Source organism: Pristis pectinata, chromosome 11 (assembly GCF_009764475.1).
Source record: "Pristis pectinata isolate sPriPec2 chromosome 11, sPriPec2.1.pri, whole genome shotgun sequence".
In the NCBI taxonomy this organism is placed as follows: Eukaryota; Metazoa; Chordata; class Chondrichthyes; order Rhinopristiformes; family Pristidae; genus Pristis; species Pristis pectinata.
The window spans coordinates 37186172-37207244 of record NC_067415.1 but is presented as its reverse complement, the minus strand read 5'-3'; the positions used below and the strand labels follow the sequence as shown (position 1 = coordinate 37207244).

General features: G+C 38.5%; 1 protein-coding gene across 2 annotated transcripts in view; it reads left to right on the top strand.

Annotated features, from left to right (window-relative positions):
* Nucleotides 1–21073, top strand: part of LOC127575884 (PC3-like endoprotease variant B) — a 591287-nt gene that overhangs the window by 414650 nt on the left and 155564 nt on the right. For both annotated transcript variants that reach the window (XM_052026095.1, XM_052026094.1), the window contains exon 13: nt 9054–9167. In XM_052026095.1, coding sequence (XP_051882055.1) covers nt 9054–9167 — 114 coding nt within the window. The remainder of the gene's footprint in view (nt 1–9053; nt 9168–21073) is intronic.

Here is a 21073-nt window from a genome sequence, read left to right as displayed (position 1 = left end):
ACACTAACCTTTGATGCAGCACCTTATCAAACATCTCCTGGAAATCTAAGTATCATAAGCTCCCATATATTCACAGCACATGGTACTTCTTCAAAAAATTCCTTTGAAATAATCAAACATGATTTCCCTTTCACAAAACAATGTTGACTTTGCCTGGTTATCTTAATTCTTTTTAATGCCCTTAGTACTTTAATAAGGAATTCTGGAGAATTAAAACCAACACATCAACTATCGCACTAGACACTTCATTTAGGTTTCCATATCAGGACCAAGAGTGCAAAGTATTGTAATTCCACAGCTCCAATGCAAATACAGGCTTTGTTTTCTTCTAAAATTTCTCTGCATGAAGTCAAAAACAGAACTGAAAAAGGCAGTAAAACATTTCAAGTCTTTGGATGGGAATTCTTCTTGTGTGGAGGTACCAGGAAAAAGTTTAGTCATTCACCATCCATTTTGAACATGAAGGATATTTATTCCATAAGGAAATTTACCTCTTTGTTATTTCATTGAGGGAGCAATCTCCATTCCAGTCTGCAACATAGACAAATGTTACTATTGTTAAAAATACTTTGACCCAGTGGTGTGTTTTGGGTTATTGGGGGAAATTCCACTGACAATGTAAGAATCCCGAAGCAATAGATGAAAATCCATAACATCTTAACAGATGTTTATACACAAAAGAAATTTGAATCCAAATATTTCAGAATTGTTTCACTGTCATCTTTAGTTGTGGTGTCGGTATTAGAACAGGCTGGTCAAAAAATTGAAGTTAAAGCAATAAAGATATTTCTGGACAAGTGTAAGTGTTATTAATTCAGAACATAGGCCATGTTTTGATATTCATTTGTGAGTGTTTTCTTTGAAGTTTTTGATTATAAGAGTAAATGGCATATCATCAAAGTTCTCACATTTTACCTCAGTCAGTGACAGTTTACTATATTTATCTATTTGTTTTTTTCTATACCTTTAAGTGTAATTGTGAAGAATATGCTATTCTGGATATTGCCAGAGCAAACTTTGACAACTTAGTTTAGCACAACTACACAAACATACAGCCTGTAGTTTGGAACTACCACCAAGTTCTAAAAGAGCAGTTTGGGCACTCTGTAAGTGATTGTAAATTGCCATTGAGTTTGTTAGTCCCTGGCTTGTTTTTCTTTTTGTGATAATTGAAAAACAAATACTGAAGGCAATCAAGATCTGGTAAAATTCACACACACACAAATACTCACACATAAATATGCACATGTTCCAGGTACTGAAACAGGCTCCACTTTAAAATGACAAAGCAGCTTGTAGAATATAAAATAGACCTTTGTTTTATTCACTTATTGGATATGGTTGGTAGTAGCAAGGCCTGCATTTTATTCCCCATTCCGTTTTGCCTTTGAGAAATTGATGGTAAGCTATCTCTTAACAACTGCAGTCCTTCTAGTGAAGGTACTCCCACACTGCTACTGAGAAAGGAGCTTCAAAATGTTGATCCAGTGATAATGAAAGAACAAAGATGGAACTGGCAATACTCAGCAGATCTGGGAACATCTGTGAAGAGAGAATGAGTTACTGCTTCATGCCAATGATCTTTAGTCAGAACAGAGAAAAGTTAGAGCTAAAGGTGTTTCAAGATGCAAAGATAAAAAAGAAGGTAGCAGAGAACAATATGAAAGATCTATGATTTGGGCAGAAACCAGGAGCAATTAAGTGAAAAGGGGCAATGATAGCACAAAGTGAAGTAATGTGGTTATGGAAGGAAACTAAAATTAGATCCAAAGGAGGTGTGATTGAGGAAGGCAGAGCAATTATCTGAAATTACCAAAGAAAATACAATGAAGGTTGGAAATCTGAATCAAAAACACTGAAAATGCTGATTATCTGAAATTGTTGTGCTCAGTGTTGAGCCTGGAAGGTAATGCAGAAGATAAGAAACTGCTCCTCAAGCTTACCTTGAATTTTATTGAAACAGTGCAGTAGAGAAGTTTGAGAAGGATTGAGACAGAGAATATGAACCAGAAACTTCAGTTCACTTTTGCAAACTGAATGCTGTCTTTCTGCAAAGTCATTGTGTAATTTACATCTGGTTTCCTCGTTGTATAGCAGATCACATCATGGGTATCGAATACAGAATACTAATTGAATACTGCTTCACCTGGAAAGTGCTGTTGAGATCTTGAATGGTGAGAGGGAGGTGATAAGGAGACACATGTGACATCTCCTGTGTTTGCTCTGGGAAGATGCGATGTGAAGGGCAATGGTTATTAATAGAAATAGGAGGTTCAACCAGGGTGTCTTGAGGAAATGATCCCTTCAAAATGCAGAAAGGGGAGAGAAGGAGAAGTTGTTTCTGATGGTCTTATCATGTTGGAGGTGCTAGAAGATACAGAGATGAGTCTGGAGACTAGTGGACAGAAGGTAATATCTACCAAAAGGGTTGAAGGATTTTTAGACACAGGCAATTACCCAGGTTTAAGACTATATGGAAATAATGGAGGGCTACCATTGAACTGCAAGATCAGTGTGAACCCGTTGGTTCTTTTCAACTCCCAACTCTAACAAATATTTGACCAACTATAGTTGGCTTTAACTTCTTCCTTCTCTTAACATGACTTTCAGTTTTATTGACTGAGGGATAAATATTGGCCTAGTCACCAGGGATAACTTCTTTGTTCTTCAAAACAATTACATTGGGATCCTTTACATTCACATTAAATAGTGAATTAGACCTCAGTTTAGTATATCATCCAACAGCATTTTCAACAGTGTTCCCTTAATTCTATGCTGGATATCAACCTAGATGTTGGTGACTTACTCTCTGGAAACTGGGGATCACTTGATATAATTAAATAGTGCAATGATCCAGCCTTGCACTTAATTCAAGGAACAGAAAGAGTATAGTAAACAAAATCTATCCATCACATGAGTGTACTTTTCTGTCTTCTCCTCATTGTCAATGGTGAATATGGGAGTTCATTCAGGACCCTTAGCAGACTGGAAATGAAGATTTTAATGTTCACTTTCTGGTTGTGGGAAGAAATTCAATGAGCAACTTGTACACACACAATAAATAACTGTAATGTGAAATACTGTTTAACAATGCAATACCTTTTTGTAGGTAAGTGCAGTAATTGCATCAATCCTAATGTTTTAACATTACACACTCAAAGAAAGCAATGAATCCCAAAGTAGTTAACAGTTCAAGTACCAGAAATACAAAAGTGTTTTTTTTCATAAATAAAAAGGTTTCTTTGCTTCAGTAGTTAGTATGTTAATTTTCAGTGATGAAAGGTAGTTGGCAATGGGTTCAAGTCCGACTCCAAATGACTAGACCACCAAAATCTGGGTTGATCTCCAGTGCAGAACTTAGTCAATGCTGCTGAAAATGCTGTCTAAAATGAGGCCCTATTTGCTTTTTAATATGAATGAAAAGGATCCCAGTGGCACTATATTGAGAAAGAGCTGAGAAGTTATCCCCAGTGACCTGGTTCTCAATAAGTACATCTGAAAACATTATCTGGATATGATCATGCTGCTCTTAGCGGGAGTTTGTTGTGGGAAATTGGCTGCCAATATGGCATCATGATCATTCTTCAGAAGTACTTATTTGGCTTTAAAGCTCATTGAAACATGCAAAAAATAATGGAATGGCCCTACATAAGTACAAGTCTTTCTTTCTTTTGGAGATAAATGCATTTTTCTTGGTACATCCATTAGAAGCAAGTTAGAAGACTTAGAAGAAATACTCTTCAACTTGCTGGATAAAATACTTCTGTGATCCACATCAGTAGGCTTGGGATTTGGAACTTTGTTTGAAACAGGTCTCTAATCCTTGGCTACGTTTTTTAACCAAAGAGCTCAAAATATAACATTGCAAGGGAGAGTGCAATAATTTGTTCATAATTATTATTTCCTAATGAAATGGTATTATCATCATATGTGTGGATATCCAAATGTTAGCTCTGTAGTGTTAATAATATTTCTAATCAATTGAACACTTTGTGGTTCAGAGGATTTTTATTAAAAGTGAGGAAGAATAAACGGTTACACAAGGACAATACTTGCACTATATAATTCTTCTTAACAAACAAAAACCCTCTCAAGTGAGCCCTTTGCTATAACAGAAAACAAGTGATTGCTGCAGTAATGATTTGGAGTTTACAGCTTTCATTTGTTATATTTCTTCAATAGCCGTTGTGTTGAGATTAACTGCTTAAATGGTCTGCAGCTGTCTGTTATGAATTAGGGGAGTTTAATCAAAGTATTTCTAATGTAGAGTGCAATGATAATACACCAGGGATGTACTATTTAAGAGATAATGATGGTTTCAGAAGATCACTGTAGTAATGTTCAGTGCCTGTGCCTTCAGCACTAGATTTGTTGTTGTACTGAATTTCCTTAATGGACCAGTGAAAACCTGCCTAATGTGGAATTGTTTGATGGGACTGACAGAACTGGAATTAGCCCATTGCTGTTTACTGCACACAGCCATTAAGATTAATTGCTGCCAGATAATTTTGACTGTTTTTATCTGCAGGAAAGAAAGTGTCACTAATGGTTTCATAAATTGGGTTGCTACTAATGGTGGTAGAAAGCGACCTGTGCTGCAAAGCTTACTGATTGTGGTTGGTGCCTACCTGCTGATGGTTTATGTTTTACTGGGTAATGGTACAGATCCCAGCTGAAAGACAATAATGAGTGTAAACTCCAGAAAAAGTTTATTGGTATTTTTAAGTGGAGTTGAGTTTTAAAAAAAAATCTTAGATCCTTTTAAAAATTTAGTCATGGGTTTATAAAGTGCTTTTCATAACATGAGGGGTGCCCCAAAGTGCTGTATGATAATGTGACAAATTGACCTGGGTGTAACTAGAAGTTCAGGTGGGAGCCTTCAGAGTTCAGTCACTCAATACATCCTGGATTTATGCACCACCATCGTCAGCCTGAGATGAGCTGAGTGAAAGATATGATGCATGGTGGTACTGCAGCTTGTGCTGCTGGCTCAGAACTTGTTGACCTTGGTGCCACCTGTGTAATGTTTGCACACAGTCTCTGTGACAATGTGGGTTTCCACTTGGTGCTGCAGTTTCCTCCCACATCCCAAAGATGTGCTGATGATGGTAAATTATGTGTTAGTGAAGGTAAGTGGCAAAAGACTCAAAGGGGAGTGGATGGGCATGTGAGAAAGAATAAGAAACAGAGTTATAAGGAAATAAGAAGAGATGGAATGCAACTGATAGGATTAATCAGCTGGGGTCTAACATGAACATGATGAGCTGAATGGCCTCTTTCTGTGCCTTGAAAAAAAAGTAACATAAGCATCTGTGCAACAGAGCCTGAACCTGCTGGGATTCTCTGGCATTACACTGGGGAATCCACCTCTGCGACTCTGTGCCCAGGATGGGATTGGAAAGATGTTCATTTGATTGAGGATTCAAAACCTAGAGATTAGGAAGGGAAATTTTAGTTATTTATTCCTTAACTTATTTTATTTGATTTTAATGTTCTGTTTATTTGTTAGCCTTTTAATGCATTTTTAATAAATAGGTCTGGTTTTTTCAAACCACAGACCAACTTCACAAGCTGCAGAGCTCTCCTGTCCATGTTATGCTGTTGTAGAAATGGAGGGCAAACTGAGCTGGCCCCTCATACCTGAGAGGTGTCAGGTGCTGGGGCTCTGCCCCTAGAACCACCCAATGGTCTTTGACAACTCATTCTGAAACTGTTTTGAAAGGTCTCTGATAGTCAATGGTAGTTAAAACTGTTCAATTAGGTTTAACTAACAAAAAAGAATATAAATCAGTAAAAAAATTAACAAAAGGTAATGTTAATTAAACATCTCAAAAGATAGGAAATAATCAAGCCATTGCAATGAAATAAGTAAACTGCTTAGTTATATATATTCCTTGCATTTTGTTTCATTGAATCCAGCGGAACTCTATGTACCACGGTGTGTACAACTAGAGGCTAATATCTGCACAAGCATTCAGCACTGTAACTAAAAGGAAACCCTCCATCTGTTCATTTTGGTAATGTTGATTGAGCATGAAAAATTTCCACTGCTCTTTTTCGAAGAAGTGCCATGGGACCTTTTACATCCACTTAAGAAAGCAGATCAGGCTTCAGTTTAGCATTTCATCCCAAAGGAGCTCTCCAACAGCATAGCATCCCTCAGCCAGTCCAGGTTTCTGTGTTGGTTCCCTGGAGAAGGACATGAGCCAAAAATATTCTAACTCAGAGATAATGGTACAACCATCTGAGGCAGAGCTGGCATTGTGACACCATATATAAACAGTTAATGGTTGACAAACCTATGTCAAAACCATTTATTCCAGGTAAGCACACAGGTCATGGGAAGTGTGCTTATGTTATGAAGAGGATAATATCATCAGGACTGCTGATCTACAAACTTAATAGGTCAAATTCCATTGTATTAAACTGTAGGATCTCAATGTAGGGCTTCAGTGGTTATGGTCACCATTGACCAAAAGCATAAGTGCTTAGCTCCAACATTCAATCCCATTAGCAGCAGCAAGTCCCACATCATCGAATTGCAGGAGTCACTTTAACAATAAATTTAACTCAAATAATCCATGAAGATATTTAGACTAGGAGAGCAGTTCAGCATCAAATGGCTCAACTCCCATTTCCTTATGGTCTCTGCACCACCAACAAAGTGTTGCGGCATGTCAGGAGTATATTTGTATATTGTACTGCAACAATGTACTCAAGATGCTCAACACTATCCAGGATATTCAGCCTGTTGGATCAGCACTTTAATCACTGGGCTAAACTACAAGTCCCCATTCACCATATATACTAAGGACAAGCACGATAGTGTTACAGTTAGTGTAACGCAATTACAGCACCAGTGACCTGGGTTAAATTTCCGCCGCTGTCTGTAAGGAGTTTGTACGTTCTCCCTGTAACTGTGTGGGTCTCCTCCAGGTGCTCCGGTTTCCTCCCACATTCCAAAGACGTACAGGTTAGGAAGTTGTGGGCATGCTATGTTGGCGCCAGAAGTGTGGCGACACTTGCGGGCTGCCCCCAGAACACTCTACGCAAAAGATGCATTTCACTGTGTGTTTTGATGTTCATGTGACTAATAAAGATAACTTATATCTTATCTTATCTAAAACCTTGGCTATAGTGTGTGCTACTCAAATAATATCCTGCAGCAACTCACAATCTTCACCACCTAAGCCTGTAAGTGTAGGGGAACAGTATAAACTTCTGGTAACCACTACATTTCTATCTTTCTTGGACACTTAACTCAGTTCCTTCACCATTAGGAAAAAGTCCTGAATGGCTACTGAATAGCACAATGAGAGTGCCTACACCACATAGGTTGCAGATCTTCCAAAGAAGGCCCAGTGCCATCTTCTCAAGAGCAACGAAAGTTGGGAAAGAAATTCATGCACTGCCAGCAATGCCCACACCATGAGAATGAAGGGAAAAAAGCATGTTATATTGCTATATCTGATGAAGTTTACAGACTAAAACTATAGTTTCTGTCATGACTGCACTTGGATATTGTTTTGATCACAAAGATCTATGAGGCAAAAATGAAAACATTTATTATTATGGTGTAAGGAAGAAGTAAGAGTTCGATTCTTCATTCCTTATTCTTGAGGTAGAAGAACCTTTATCTCTACCTCTGCCCTCTGTATATCTGATGCAGAACAGTTTGATGCCAACTCTGGGTCCCAAAACTAACATTTTTCAACTTTAATACAAATTTAGAATAAATTAAATGATTATTGTGTGATGGGAAATCTGAATTACCTTTTCATGTCTTTGCTCTTCCGGAAACAGTCATTCCTCTTATTGGATAAACTCTGAAATGGTGTAGTTTCATCAGTTTGCCCCATTATATGCATGGGAAGAAATATGAACTTTTAACTTTGTGTACGACAAATGCAATTTGAAATTATGAAAGGTTGTGTCTTTGTGCGTGAAAGTTTGTGTATGCGACATTTTGTTGTTCCCATAATGGCGCTAGTTTGGTAAGATGCGTATTTACTGCTGAATAAATACGGTATTAAACATAATGTTATGTTGGTATTTTTGTTTCTTCATACAGGCTGTATTTATATGTGAGAAATCTTTGTTCATTCGTAGTGTTGTTTATAGCCTTATCATCAGGCAAGTCCTGGAACATAAATAAGGATAGCATTACATGTGTATTAGCTGAAAATGAAAGTCACACTTATCCTTGCAGAGGGTGATGCTGGCAGACTAATTTTGTTACTAGTCCAAAATCTACAGCATTTTCCTCGCTGGAAACCACATTTTTCTTAAGTCCAGGAGTATGGTCACAGAAAAATGTGGCAATGGTATTTTTCCACCATTGATGAAAGCTAGAAGCAGGAGAGGATCCAAGGCTCATATGAAATTTTTCAAATACATAAATACAGTATAAGCTTTTGTTTATCTGGATTTGTGCATCTGGAATTTTCATGCAACTGGTAAAATTTTTTAAGAATATTAAGCACCTTCATAAAATTTTACATTAATGAGGTTTGGCCTTAAGATATAGAATTGCTGTGTAACACATTGTTATTTAAAAGGATAAGCACACAGTTTGGCAATCTATTTAAAAGTTTATTCATGGAATACTGGTGTAGTAATGCTTTTTTTGAACAAGCCTCATGCAACCAGCATATTCTTGCAACCAGCACCCCCCATTCCCCATGGACGCAGGATAGCTGAGAGAATAGAATTTTAGAATAATTACTTCCCACGAGTAGAATTAAGCCCATTGCTTCCCCCATGTAAACTCTTTTTACAAGAGAATAGCTACAATATTTTAGTGGATTAACAGTAACTGTATTGCAAACATTTGTACTTGAGTCAGTCAAAAATTTTAAAAGCAGTCACTCTAGACGTAAAACTGCTGCTCTTTGTCTAGAAAAATTGTACACACTGCTGAATTACTCTTTGTCATGCATGTGCAGGATAATGCAGACTTAAGATGGAAAGCCGAAGCTGATCATTCAAAGCCATTCCTGTTTATACCAAAGTAATATGATTCAGGTTGTTTACAATCTTTTTTCTTTATTTAGTCCTGATCTCACATGGAGAGATGTGCAGCACCTGATTGTTCGAACCTCCAAAATCTCTGACCCCCTGAGCAAAGACTGGAAGATTAATGGAGCAGGCTACCACATTCACCACAAGTAAGAAACCAATTCATGCAAGATTTTATTTGTGGAGTTGTGTCTTTATATTTAAGGAGTTGCATTATGATCAGATTTGTTTGACTGAGTTGGAGATGACAATAGTGAATAAAAAGTACATTACTACTTGACCAAGAACAGGCCTGGATCATAAATTCAAAAAAAAGGGAAAAAACTCGATGCTGCTTGAAGCAACATAACTGTTTTCTCTATTATTTGAAAATGTTATCTACCTTTGAAATTCCTTTGATTAAAAGCTCTGGTTTCCAATGTTACACATATTTTCCTGTTGAAAATATTGTTAAAGATTTCAGTCTGTGAATGAAACTATTTCCTGCAGCAGAACAAAAACGATTTTCTTCAAGTGTGACGATGCTCATATGTTTTAGCTTTATGACTAGAAGTGACTAGCTTTCATTTCTCATTGCCCATGGGTTAAAAAGTGGAAGCCTGTACACAGACATTTACCATAAGAAGAAAGTTACACCATCACGAAAGGAATCTCATGCCAGTCATACAGGATATGAGCACTGAAGTATTTAAATATTGTTGCTAAAAGTAGCTCTGTGAAGACTTGTAAGGAGAAGGAAAAAAGAGAAAGATAAACCATTTAGCCTGACATTAGTGGTTGGGAAAATGCTACAATCCACAATTAAGGAAATGGTAACCAGCAAAGTACTAAGAGGATTGGGCAAAGTCAACATGGATTTAAAGAAGAAAATCATATGTGACATACATATCTGTTGGAGGTTTTTGAGATTGTAACCAGTGGAAGGGATAAGGGCAAACCAGTATATGCTTTCAGAAGGCCTTTGATAAGGTGGCACAAAATATATTAAACAAAATTGGAGCACATGGTATTAGGGATAATACACTGATGCAGATTCAGGATTGGTTAAAAGAAAGAAAACAGTAGGAATAAACTGAGCCATTTTCATGTTGGGAAACTGTGAATAGCAGGGCAAGCAGAGATCAAGGCTGAGGCTCAGGCTGTTCACAATCTATATCAATGATTTTGATGAGGTGATCAAATGTTATATATCCAAGTTTGCAGATGATTCAAAGCTAGGTGACAGTGTTGGCTGTGAAAAGGATGCTGAGGGGCATCAGGAAGTTATAGACAAGCTACGTGAATGGACAATGGCATGGGAGAAGGCATACAATGTGGAAAAAATATCAAGTCATCCACTTTGTTGGAAAAAAAATAGAAAGTCAGCTTTTTTTTTAATGGCAAAAGATTGAAACATTTTTCTGTTCAAAGGGACCTGAGTTTTCTTGTACATGAATCACTGAATGTTAACAGGCAGGTTCAGCAAGCAATTAGGAAGGCAAAGAGCTTGTTGGTCTTTATTGCAAGTGGATTTGAGTACAAGAGTAGAGCTATGTCACTTTAATGATATGGAGCCCTGCTGAGATCACATCAGGAATATTGTGTAGAGGTCTGGTCTCACTACCAAAGCAAGAATATATTTGTGACAGAGGGAGTATAACAAAAATTCACCAGAGTAATTCCTGGGATGGTGGGTTTGTCATATGAGGACATATAAGCAGGTTGAACCTCTACTCTCTTGAGTTTACTGGAATGAAAGACGATTTCATTGAAAAAGATTTCTAATGGCAGTAGATACAGAGTTTCCTTTGGCTAGTGAGAGGTGAATGGGGGTTGGTCTGGAGCCAAGGGCTATTATCCAAAATGGGACAGCTATTCAGAACAGAAATGAGAATAAATTTCTTCACCAAAAGAGTGGTGAATGTTGGGAATTCCCTACCTAAGGAAGGATATAACTGTGATAGAAAAAGTGTAATAAAAGTTCACCAATTGATTCCTGGCATGGTGGTGTTTGACATATGATGAGAGGTTAAGCGGAGTGGGCCTATATTCTCTTAACCAGAAATAGAAAGTGCTGCAAACACTCAACAGGTCAGGCAGCATCTGTGGAAAGAGAAGCCGGGTTATGTTTCAATTTGAAGACATGTCATTAGAAACATGATAAAGGGTCTTCATCCTGCAATATTAATGCTGTTTCTCTTTCCATTGATGCTACCTGACCTGCTGAATGTTCCCAGCAGTTTCTGTTTTTGTTTCACATTTCCAAAATCTGCATTTTCTTTAATTTTCATCCTGTATTCTGTTGAGTTTAGGAGGATGAGAGGTGATCACATTGAAATATAAAATTCTTCTGGAACTTGATGGGGAAGATCTAGAGATGATGTTTCCCCTGGGTGGGATGTCTAGAACCGGGACTCACAATCTCAAGATAAAGTGTTATCCATTTACGACAGAGATGAGAAGAAATTTCTTCACTCAGAGGGTCGTGAATTTTTGGACGTCTCTACACAAAAAAGCTACAGAGGCTTAGTCGCTGTGTACATGCAAGGCAGAGTTTGATAGGTTTTTAGATACTAAGGGAATCCTGGATGTGAGATTAGTGCAGGAAAGTGGCACTGAGGTAAAAGATAAACCGTAGTTACATTAAGTGGCAGCACAAGCCCAGGGAGCAAATGGACTGCTCCTGCTTCTATTTCTTTTGTTATAAAAAAAAATTGTAATTTATAAATGCCTTGATTTTTGGAAATGTTCAACACTAAACCATTTCATTGATTATGCCACTATATTGTTTTCACTTTAATGAAGAAATGATCGAGCAATGTTGATGCCTGAAATATAAAAGACTAGATCGTGCTGTTCATGAGCCAACAGTTCTGTAGCAAACCACTGGATAGTTGCAGTGAACGGATTGTCTTGTTCCTGACTTCTGTGCCTGAGCATTGTAATGTGGATGTTAGGTATGAGCTGGAGGTCAGATGTCAGTGCTTCTATCCTCCCGCGCTGCTGCTGGATGCAGCACTGATTTGCTCATCTGAGGAGCCGGATGCACTTTGTATTGAGTTCCTCAGTTTATGTCGGCTATGGCTGGTGTGTGTGGCTCAGCCATATTCACTTGAAATGGTTCCCTAACCTGGTTTGTAAAGAAAAGTACAGGTAGGTGTTCTTTATTTTGCTTAATTTTGATGTTTAAGTTAATTTCCATTGCTATTATGCATCTTAATGTGTTATTTTTACTTTTTGAATACATTTTTAAATGTCTCAATTCACCTATGCAAGAAGCATCCCCTGACCATCCACCCAATCAAGCCCCGCAGGATACGAATATATAAACATATGAATTATGAACTGGACTAGTCCTCTCAGCTCCTCAACCCTTCTCTGCATTCAATAAGGTTTTGGCCATTCTGATTGTTCACTCAATCCTGTGGTAACTTTTCACCTTGTTTATCAAATTTCTATCTACCTTTGCCTTAAAAATATCCAGAGATTTTGCTTCCACTGACCTTTGAGGAAAAGTTCCAAATACAACCCTCAGAAAACACATTGGCCTTTCTTTTATCTTCAATGCTTTATGTTTCACCTCTCATTCTTACAAACTCCAGTGAGTATAGTCCTGACATGCTCAATTGTTCCTCATGAGACAACCCCCTTTATCCCAGAAACCATCTGAATGAACCTTCTGTAAACTGCCTCCAATTTGGTATACACATCCTTAAATAAGAAGACCAAAACAATAAACAGTACTTTGGGCATAGTCTCACTAACATGCTATGCATTTGGACTCACAATTGGTCTGCCTCATTCAATGATAACTACGTTGCAAATTGCTAGGAATTGCTGATCAATGGGGAACCGAAGAAAGATTGTGGCAAGGGACCTGTTTGAAACAAGAGGGCACTTTGAAGGACAGCTGATTAATGAGATGGGTGGCTTGCCGGTGAACAAAAGATCATAAATTCAATATTAGGAGAGAATCAAAATCGCTAACCTTTTTCTTGTTTGATAGATCAGAACCTTAGAATGATAGAGCATGCAAATTGACCATTTGGCCCATCTTATCTGTACATAATATTTTAGAGAACTATCCAATTGATTCCACTCCCCTAATCTTTGCCCATAGCTCTGCAGATATTTCAGGTTCAAGAACTTATCCAATTCCTTTTGGAAAGTTACTTTTAATTCTGCTTCGTCCCCTTCAGTCAGTTCATTCATGATCAGAACAATTTGCTGCATTAAAAAGAAACATGTTGAAATATCACAACTTACATCCTCTGATTATCCTGTCCTCCTGCCACTGGGAACTGTTTATAACTGTAACAAAACCCTGAGTAATCTTGAACATATCTATCAAATCTCCCTTTCAATTTCTTTGCTTTAAGAAGAACAATCATGATTTCTCCAATTGCTCCTCATAACTGAAGTCTTTCATCCCTCATGTCATTCTGGTAAACTTACTCTGAGGTCTCAGCATCCTTTCCAAATTGTTGTACCCAGAATTGATCTCAATGCTCCAACTGAATTAGGCAATGTTTTATTCAAATATATCATGCTTCTCAGTCTTTAGAGCTATACCTCCGTTTATAAAGCTGTTATTTTATGCCTTCTACTGAATTCAAATTAGCCTGCAAGACATATGAATATACTGCTAGATTTCATGTACTAAATCATGCTATTTAGTTTCTATTGCTTCTCCTCATTTTTCCTACCTACAGGAATCATTTCACACTCCTCTACATTGAATTCTATTGAGCAGGTGTCAGTGCATTTCACCGGTCCTTCTGTGTCCTTTGGAAATCTAATACTATCTTCTTTGCTTCACGTGCAAACTTTGATTTTAAGTCTTGAGTAACCGAACCCAGGCCTTTAACATAGATCTCAACATTACCGTCACTCATCCCACCCTGTTGCACTCACCCCAAGATTTTCCCTCCATTCAGACAAACAACAGACCATCATTGCTGTCTGCTCTCTGAAACTTAGTCATTTTCATATCCATTCAGCATTGTTCATTAAATGGACTGCCTATTTTGTTATGTGGTACCTCTGAAAATACATTTCCACAATAAGAACCATACTTTCTCATTGACCCTTTCTGCTAATTCATCAGCAAATTTAAGTATGTTAACCAAATGTGATTTAACTTTGACAAATCATGCTGGCTTTCATTTATTAAATTTTGTCAAGTGCCAATTAAATTAATCTTGGATCACTGTCTCTAGAAGTCCTCCCATTACTAATGTTCCGCTGTCTGGCCTGTAATTGTCAGGTTTAGCCTTCCCATCACTTTTTTGAATGTGGTGCAACATTACCAGTTCTTCATTCCTCTAGCAACAGACATTTCTAAGAAGAATAGGAAGATTATGACCAGAGGTTCCATAATTTCCACCCTTACTTCCTTTAGCAATTGAGAATGCATCCCACCTGGACAAGGACCTTTCTCTTTTGATGGTCTTTTTACTCTATCTAATTTCTCTCGATATTTTTCAAAAGCTTGATGTCGGCAGCGTCCCCTTCAGTGTAAAAAAAAATGAAAAGTACGCATCTAGTTACCAAGCCAAGCCCTTCACTTCGACAAGAAGGTTTTCTCTTTGGTCCTTAATTGATCCTACACTTCCTTTGATTACCTTTTCACTAGTTCTGTATTAAGAAATTCCTAATTAACTCTGTAAGAAACAAAATCTCAGTCTTTCCCTGCATATATTGTGACCTGTTTTGAGGATGAAGATTTATTAATATCAGTAAGTCCTTTCATGCTACTAACTTATCTGTTCTCATAAGGTTTCTTTTATCTCTTCTACCTTTTCAACACGACTGGCAGTTATTGATCCAGCCATAGGCACCAATGGCATCTCTTCAGGAGCTCTCACCGTTATTTCTGGTGTCTCACAAGGATTTATACTTTGCCCTTCATTTTTCATTTAAACATCGTCCATAAACACGGTGTCAAATTCCTGATGTACCTTGTTGACAGCCAACTTTATCTTGCCACCACCTTTACTGTCCCTAAATTGTCAGACTGTTTAATATCCACCAATGGATATCAGAAATTTCCTCCAACGATACATTGGGAAGACCAAGTCATTTTCACTTTCCTGGAGACAAAATTAGTTCCCTAACTAATGATCCCATCTCTCTCTTTGATAACTCTCTTAAAATGAATCAGATTTTTTCCATCTTTGGTGTTCTATTTCATCTTAAGCTGACACCTCGTATACGTCTCAGCATTAAAATTGCCTAATCCCAAAGTTGTCACATCATCTGATTCCACCATTGCCTCAGCTCACCTACCAGGGAAATAATCATCAGTGTTTTTTCTTCCATTAACTATTCCCGTGCACTCCAGGGTGCCTGCCTTATTTTACTCTCTGTAAACTTCATGTCATTCAAGACTCTGTTTCCCCTGTAATATGCCCCTCACCCATGACACCAAAGCTTAAAGTGCATACATTGGTTCCCAGTTAACAAAGTCAACATTTTATAATTCTCATCCGTGGTTTCAAAACCCTCTGTGGAGTCTCCCTACAGCTCTGTAATTTTCTCTTAAACTATAATTTTCTGAGACCCTTGCACCCCTCTAATAGTGACCTCTTGAGCATTTCCAAATCTAATGGCTAACAATGGCTAACACGAGGGGACATAATTTTAAGGTGATTGGAGGAAGATATAAGGGAGGTGTCAGGGGTAAGTTTTTTACACTGAGAGTGGTGGGTACATGGAACGCACTGCCAGCAGAGGTCATGGGGGCAGATACATTAGGGACATTTAAGAGACTCTTAGATAGTCACATGAATGATAGAGAAATGGAGGGCTATGTGGGAGGGAAGGGTTAGATAGATCTTAGAGCAGGATAAAATGTCAGCAAAACATTGTGGGCCAAAGGGCCTGTACTGTGCTGTAATGTTCTATGTTCTAATCACTCAACCATTGGCAGCCATACAATCAGCTGCCTAGATTCCTCTAAAATTCCTGCCAGACCAGATAATTACACATTCGTTTATCTAAAATTTATTACCAGAAATTTGCTGGAGTCTATAATTAAAGACAAAATGAGTGAACACTGTGAAAAAAGAGACAGATGATATGGATATATTAAAAAAAATATAAGATATCTGACAAACATGACAGATATTTTTGAAGAAGGCATTGGTATAGTGTATGGGGAATGCCAATAGCTGGTAGCTATATGGACTTCCAAAACTATTTGATAAAGCCTCTCCTGGAGGGTTCTGAGCTAGATTTGGAAGCTTTTGAAACAAAAAGCAATTTATTAAGCCAAACATGATTTAAATTTGACAAATCATGCTAGCTTTCTTTTATTATTATATTCCTTTATTATTGGTTAATAAAATTAGCCGAGAAGTAGGGGGATAGAGATTAGGGATAATGGACTTCTGAGGCCCTGCAAGGATTTGTGTAGGGGCTGGAACTATTCACCACATTAATAAAAGACAGCTGTTGGGATAGAAAACCACTTATCCAAGTTGCCAATGGTACAAAGGTAGATAGCATTTATATATTATGTTACATAGAGAAATTAATCAAATGTGTAATGGGCAAAACTGCTGCAAATGGATTTCAACATGGGCAAGTGTGAGGTCATCCACTCTGAACTTAAGAAAGATAGAGAAAAATACTTTCAAATGGTTGAAAGTCAGAGGAAATAGAGGTCCATAGCGACCTTTACTGACTGGGCAGCTAATAGAGCTATTTCTTCACAGCTACAGTGACGTGGGTTCAGTCCTGATCTCTAGTTCTATCTATGTGGAGTTTACCCTTTCTCCTTAAGACTATGTGGGTTTCTTCCAAGTGCTCTGATTTCCTCCCACATCCCAAAGAAGTGTGGGTTGGTAGGTTATTTGGCACTGTAAATTGACCCTAGCGTGGTAAAATCTGGGGGGAGCCCAGACTGATGTCACTTTCAGCAAACAGTTGCAGTACTCCCAAACAGATGGAGCATGGCTGGAGGAAAGCTACTGACTTGCAGTGGAGGAGGCTACACGTGATGTAATGGGTTGAAAAGGCCTTGTTTCAGCCTGCTCCAGTTCACTGGAAGTGACATCAGTCAGGGCTGGTTGATTGACAGACAACAACAAGGTTAACGGTAGAGCAGCAGGGATGGAAGATTGAATGCTATCTCACTCAGCAGATGTGCCATCCACAAAGCCATTGCCACTGCCCTCGAATAGCAACGCAGCAAACCTTATAATTTGTTGGAAAACAGATTCTTGGAATGCTGTTTCAGCTTCAGATATCCAAAACCATTACGGCAGTGCTGTTAATTGATGCCACTGAGCTTGCATGGCAGAGTCTGAACACCAGACAATGAGCAGCTTCACCTTGTTCTGCAGTGGAAGCTGAGACAAGTGGTGCAGTTGTTTGGAGATGAGATTTTTAAAGTATGTTCACTTTCCTTGATGTTGCATGTGAGGTTTGTGAACTCTTTCCTTCAGCATCCAGGTCATTGACCTCAATAGCTGTATCTCCTCCACCACCCTACTCCTGATTTAACATTCCTGGCTGTCCATAGTTAATACTTCATGCTCTCACTTCTACAAAGACCTCCAGTGTTTCATTGGAAAATCTAGGTACCAGTCTGCCAAGTTCTGCCTTGGCTTCCAGCAAGTTCCAAAAACCTGTAGAATAACTTCCACCAGCGGTGTTAGTCAGAAAGCTTGGATTACTTCTCTCTCTGTTGACCAAAAAACTGGTAGTCTACTTTCTTTTTAATTCAGGGAATGAGAGTATTGTTGACAAGCCTGGCATTTATGGAACATCCTTAACTGCCCTTGACAAAGAACTGGTGAATCACCTTGGTGAACTGCTGCAGATACCCTGCTCATGGTTCACCCACAGTGTTGTTGTTCAAGGTGTTCCAAGATTTAGACCCAGTGGGTAAAGGAATGGTGATATAATTCCAGTCAAGAGGTGGTGGTATTCTCTGCTACTTTTGTTTTTATTGATAGCAGACGTTTAGGAGGGGCTAAATGCAGTGCATTTTGTTAATGGTGGACACTGCAGCCTTATTGTGCTGGTGATGCAGTAATTAATATTAAGGGTGGTGGGTGGGGTGTCTGTCAAGTGAGCGGCTTTGTCCTTGTTGAACTTCATGAGTGTTGTTAAAGCTACATTCACCCAGACATCTAGAAACCATTCCATCATACACTTTACATGTCATGTGAATGGTGTCAAGAGGTCATGTTGCAGGATACTCTGAGCATGATCTGCTCTTATAGCCATAGTATTTATGTGGATGTTTCAGCTGAGCTTCTACCGAAAGGTGACCCCCAGAGTGTTGATGATGGGGTACTTGGCCATAGTAATGTTACTGGATGTTAAGGTTAGGTTATTTGCTTTCTTTCGTTAGTGATGATCATTCCCTCGCAATTTTGTGGCATAAATATTACTTTCCTCTTATAAATTGATATTGGTCTGCTTAATTCACTGAAGAATTTTGAATGGAACTGAACATTGTACAATCTTCAGCAAACACCCTTGATTCTGGCCTTATGACGGAAGGAAGGTCAATGAGGATGCAGCTGAACCCATTTAAATCTTAGATCTGAGAAAGGTTCAGGAGGATATATCAGGTTGAGTTAATGAATGAGGAAATGGCAAGGGAATAAAGTGTAGAAAAAGGTCATCTATGTTGATACAGTAAATAGAAATATGGAAAGTTTTCTAAATGGTAAGAAGTAGTTCGGAGGGACATGGGTCTTTTGTGCATATCTCTCTAGAAGTTAACATGCAACTGTTACAAGCTATAATCAAAACAAATGGTGTTTTAAGCTTTATTGAAAATTAATTTGAGTACGTGTGACACAAATTCTTTTTCAATAAAGCTCTAATCATGGCGGGCTCTGCATCTGGAGATTATGTACAAGCCTGGTCTCCCAATGAAAGTAAAGATATACAACTGAGAGAAGAAGTAAAGTGAAGGTTCACCAAATTTACCCGGTTGATTCCTGGGATGGTGTACTTCTTCTATGAAAAGGTTGGACCTAGATGCTCTTGCGTTCAGAATATGAGAGATGATCTCATCAAAACATACAAAATTCTTGCAGGGACAGATGTGGAATTGATTATCCCCTTGGCACAGGGGTTTAGAACCAGGGGTCACATTTCAAAATAGGTCAGCCATTTGGAGTAAAGATGAGAAGAAATTGCTTCACCAAAAAAGATAATGAATCTTTGGAATTCTCAACCCTGCATTTGACCAAAATCTCCCTACCTCAGCCACCAGTCTGACATCTGACTCTGCAGGACATCCATGTACAAGTTAAAATCCTAGCTTTGCATTGATTGTCACTGCCTATGTTGATGACTTTCTTGCACTTGTGTTTATTATGTGCAGAGGACCGAGAAGCAAAATGACAAACTTCGGAATACACAATGTAGCTGTTTTTTCCTATAAAATTCTAATGTGCAGTTATTGGAAGGGGAATCTGACAGTAAATTGATGGTTGAGTGGGGGTGGCAGTTAGAAGTATCTGTCTAGTTTTGAGTGAGGGTCACAAACTCCGAGGCTGGGGATAATGAATAAGAAAGAAGATCTCGAGGCTGGTGACTGGGTAAGTATATTACTTTCAAAGAACTTACCTGAAGCAGAATTCCAGTAGCAGATGACATACTGTAGCTTTGGATGTGTTCAGGCAGGTTTTCTTTGAGTGCCATTGGTGCCCTGGGAAGCGCCTCCTTCCCAGGGCACCAATGCTCAAGACGAGGGGGCATGGCTTTAAGGTTATGGGTGGGAGGTTCAGGGGAGATGTCAGGGGGAGGTTTTTCACCCAGACAGTGGTTGCTGCATGGAATGCACTGCCTGGGGTGGTGGTGGAGGCAGATACATTGGACAGGTTCAAGAGTTTGTTGGATAGGCACATGGAGGAATCTGAGATAGAGGGATATGCGGGAGGAAAGGGTTAGATAGTGTGAGGGTGGTTTGATGGACGGCACAACATGGTGGGCCTGTTTTGTGCTGTATGGTTCTATGGTTCTATGGTTTTAATACTGAAGCAGGCAACAGGTTCTGATGTGTTTCAATGTAAATCCCAGAAATGATATTCAGGTGTGTGATGCAAGCAATTGGATGCCACTCTGCATGTCCAAACCCTTCTGTATGTTGGCATGTCAGAAACATGGAGGACTTGGAAGCTCTTTGTGACATCTAGAGTGACTCTATCAATTTCCATTTCAAATGATTTTACATGACAAAATTTGGTACCCAAAATAAATGTACAATCTAATTTCTAACCATATCTTTTCAATGCAAAATCCTGTTTTACATGTAAATATTCCCACATTCAGTTCACCTAAATGGAATCAAGCCACTGCCATGTTACATCTGGAGGCAGCAACACACTTTGGAGTTTAGTTCAAGTGTAAGGATTCATGAATAACTTGATGACCAATTAAGTGGGCGGAACTGCAAAGTTTTGACAACTGACCATTTGGATCCCCATTTCCGAGAAATCCCAGTGCAAGCACACAAGTTTCAAACTGGTCAAGTGCTTGTCAAGGGTCAACTCAGTTTTATTCAACCACACAAGACATATCCAACTGACAAACAATACGGAGTCCAACATATGGTTATTTCTTCTTTCAAGTTTATATTTATTTTGCTTTTCCACTTGTTTAATATTTTGCATCTCCCCCATTTTTTAATGAACTGTTTCTTGTTCAAATCCATCTTTGATCTCTTTTCACCTTGATGCAGTAGCCTGCTGGGACAAAAAAAAATTCTTAGTAGAAATAAAGTTAATGGCAAATAAGCTAATAGTGTTAATGTGAGGGGATGTGTATTTATCAATACCAGCTTGGCCTTAGGAAGCTGTTGATAAGCAGAACAAAAATTAGCCAACATTTGGCAGCATTGAACCAAACCCTCAGTAAATCTTTGATTTCTGCTGAACAATTTAGTGCTTTCTCTGAAACATTATCCCCAGTTGAGCTGCTCAATTAAGAAGGACTAATAAATTATCCCACACAGAAGCATCTCATTGTGAGCCGTTAACCCTATTGTAAAAATGACGCACAGGCAACTGGTTCTGTTGCTGGACAGCAGTCACTGTGTTTGGACACA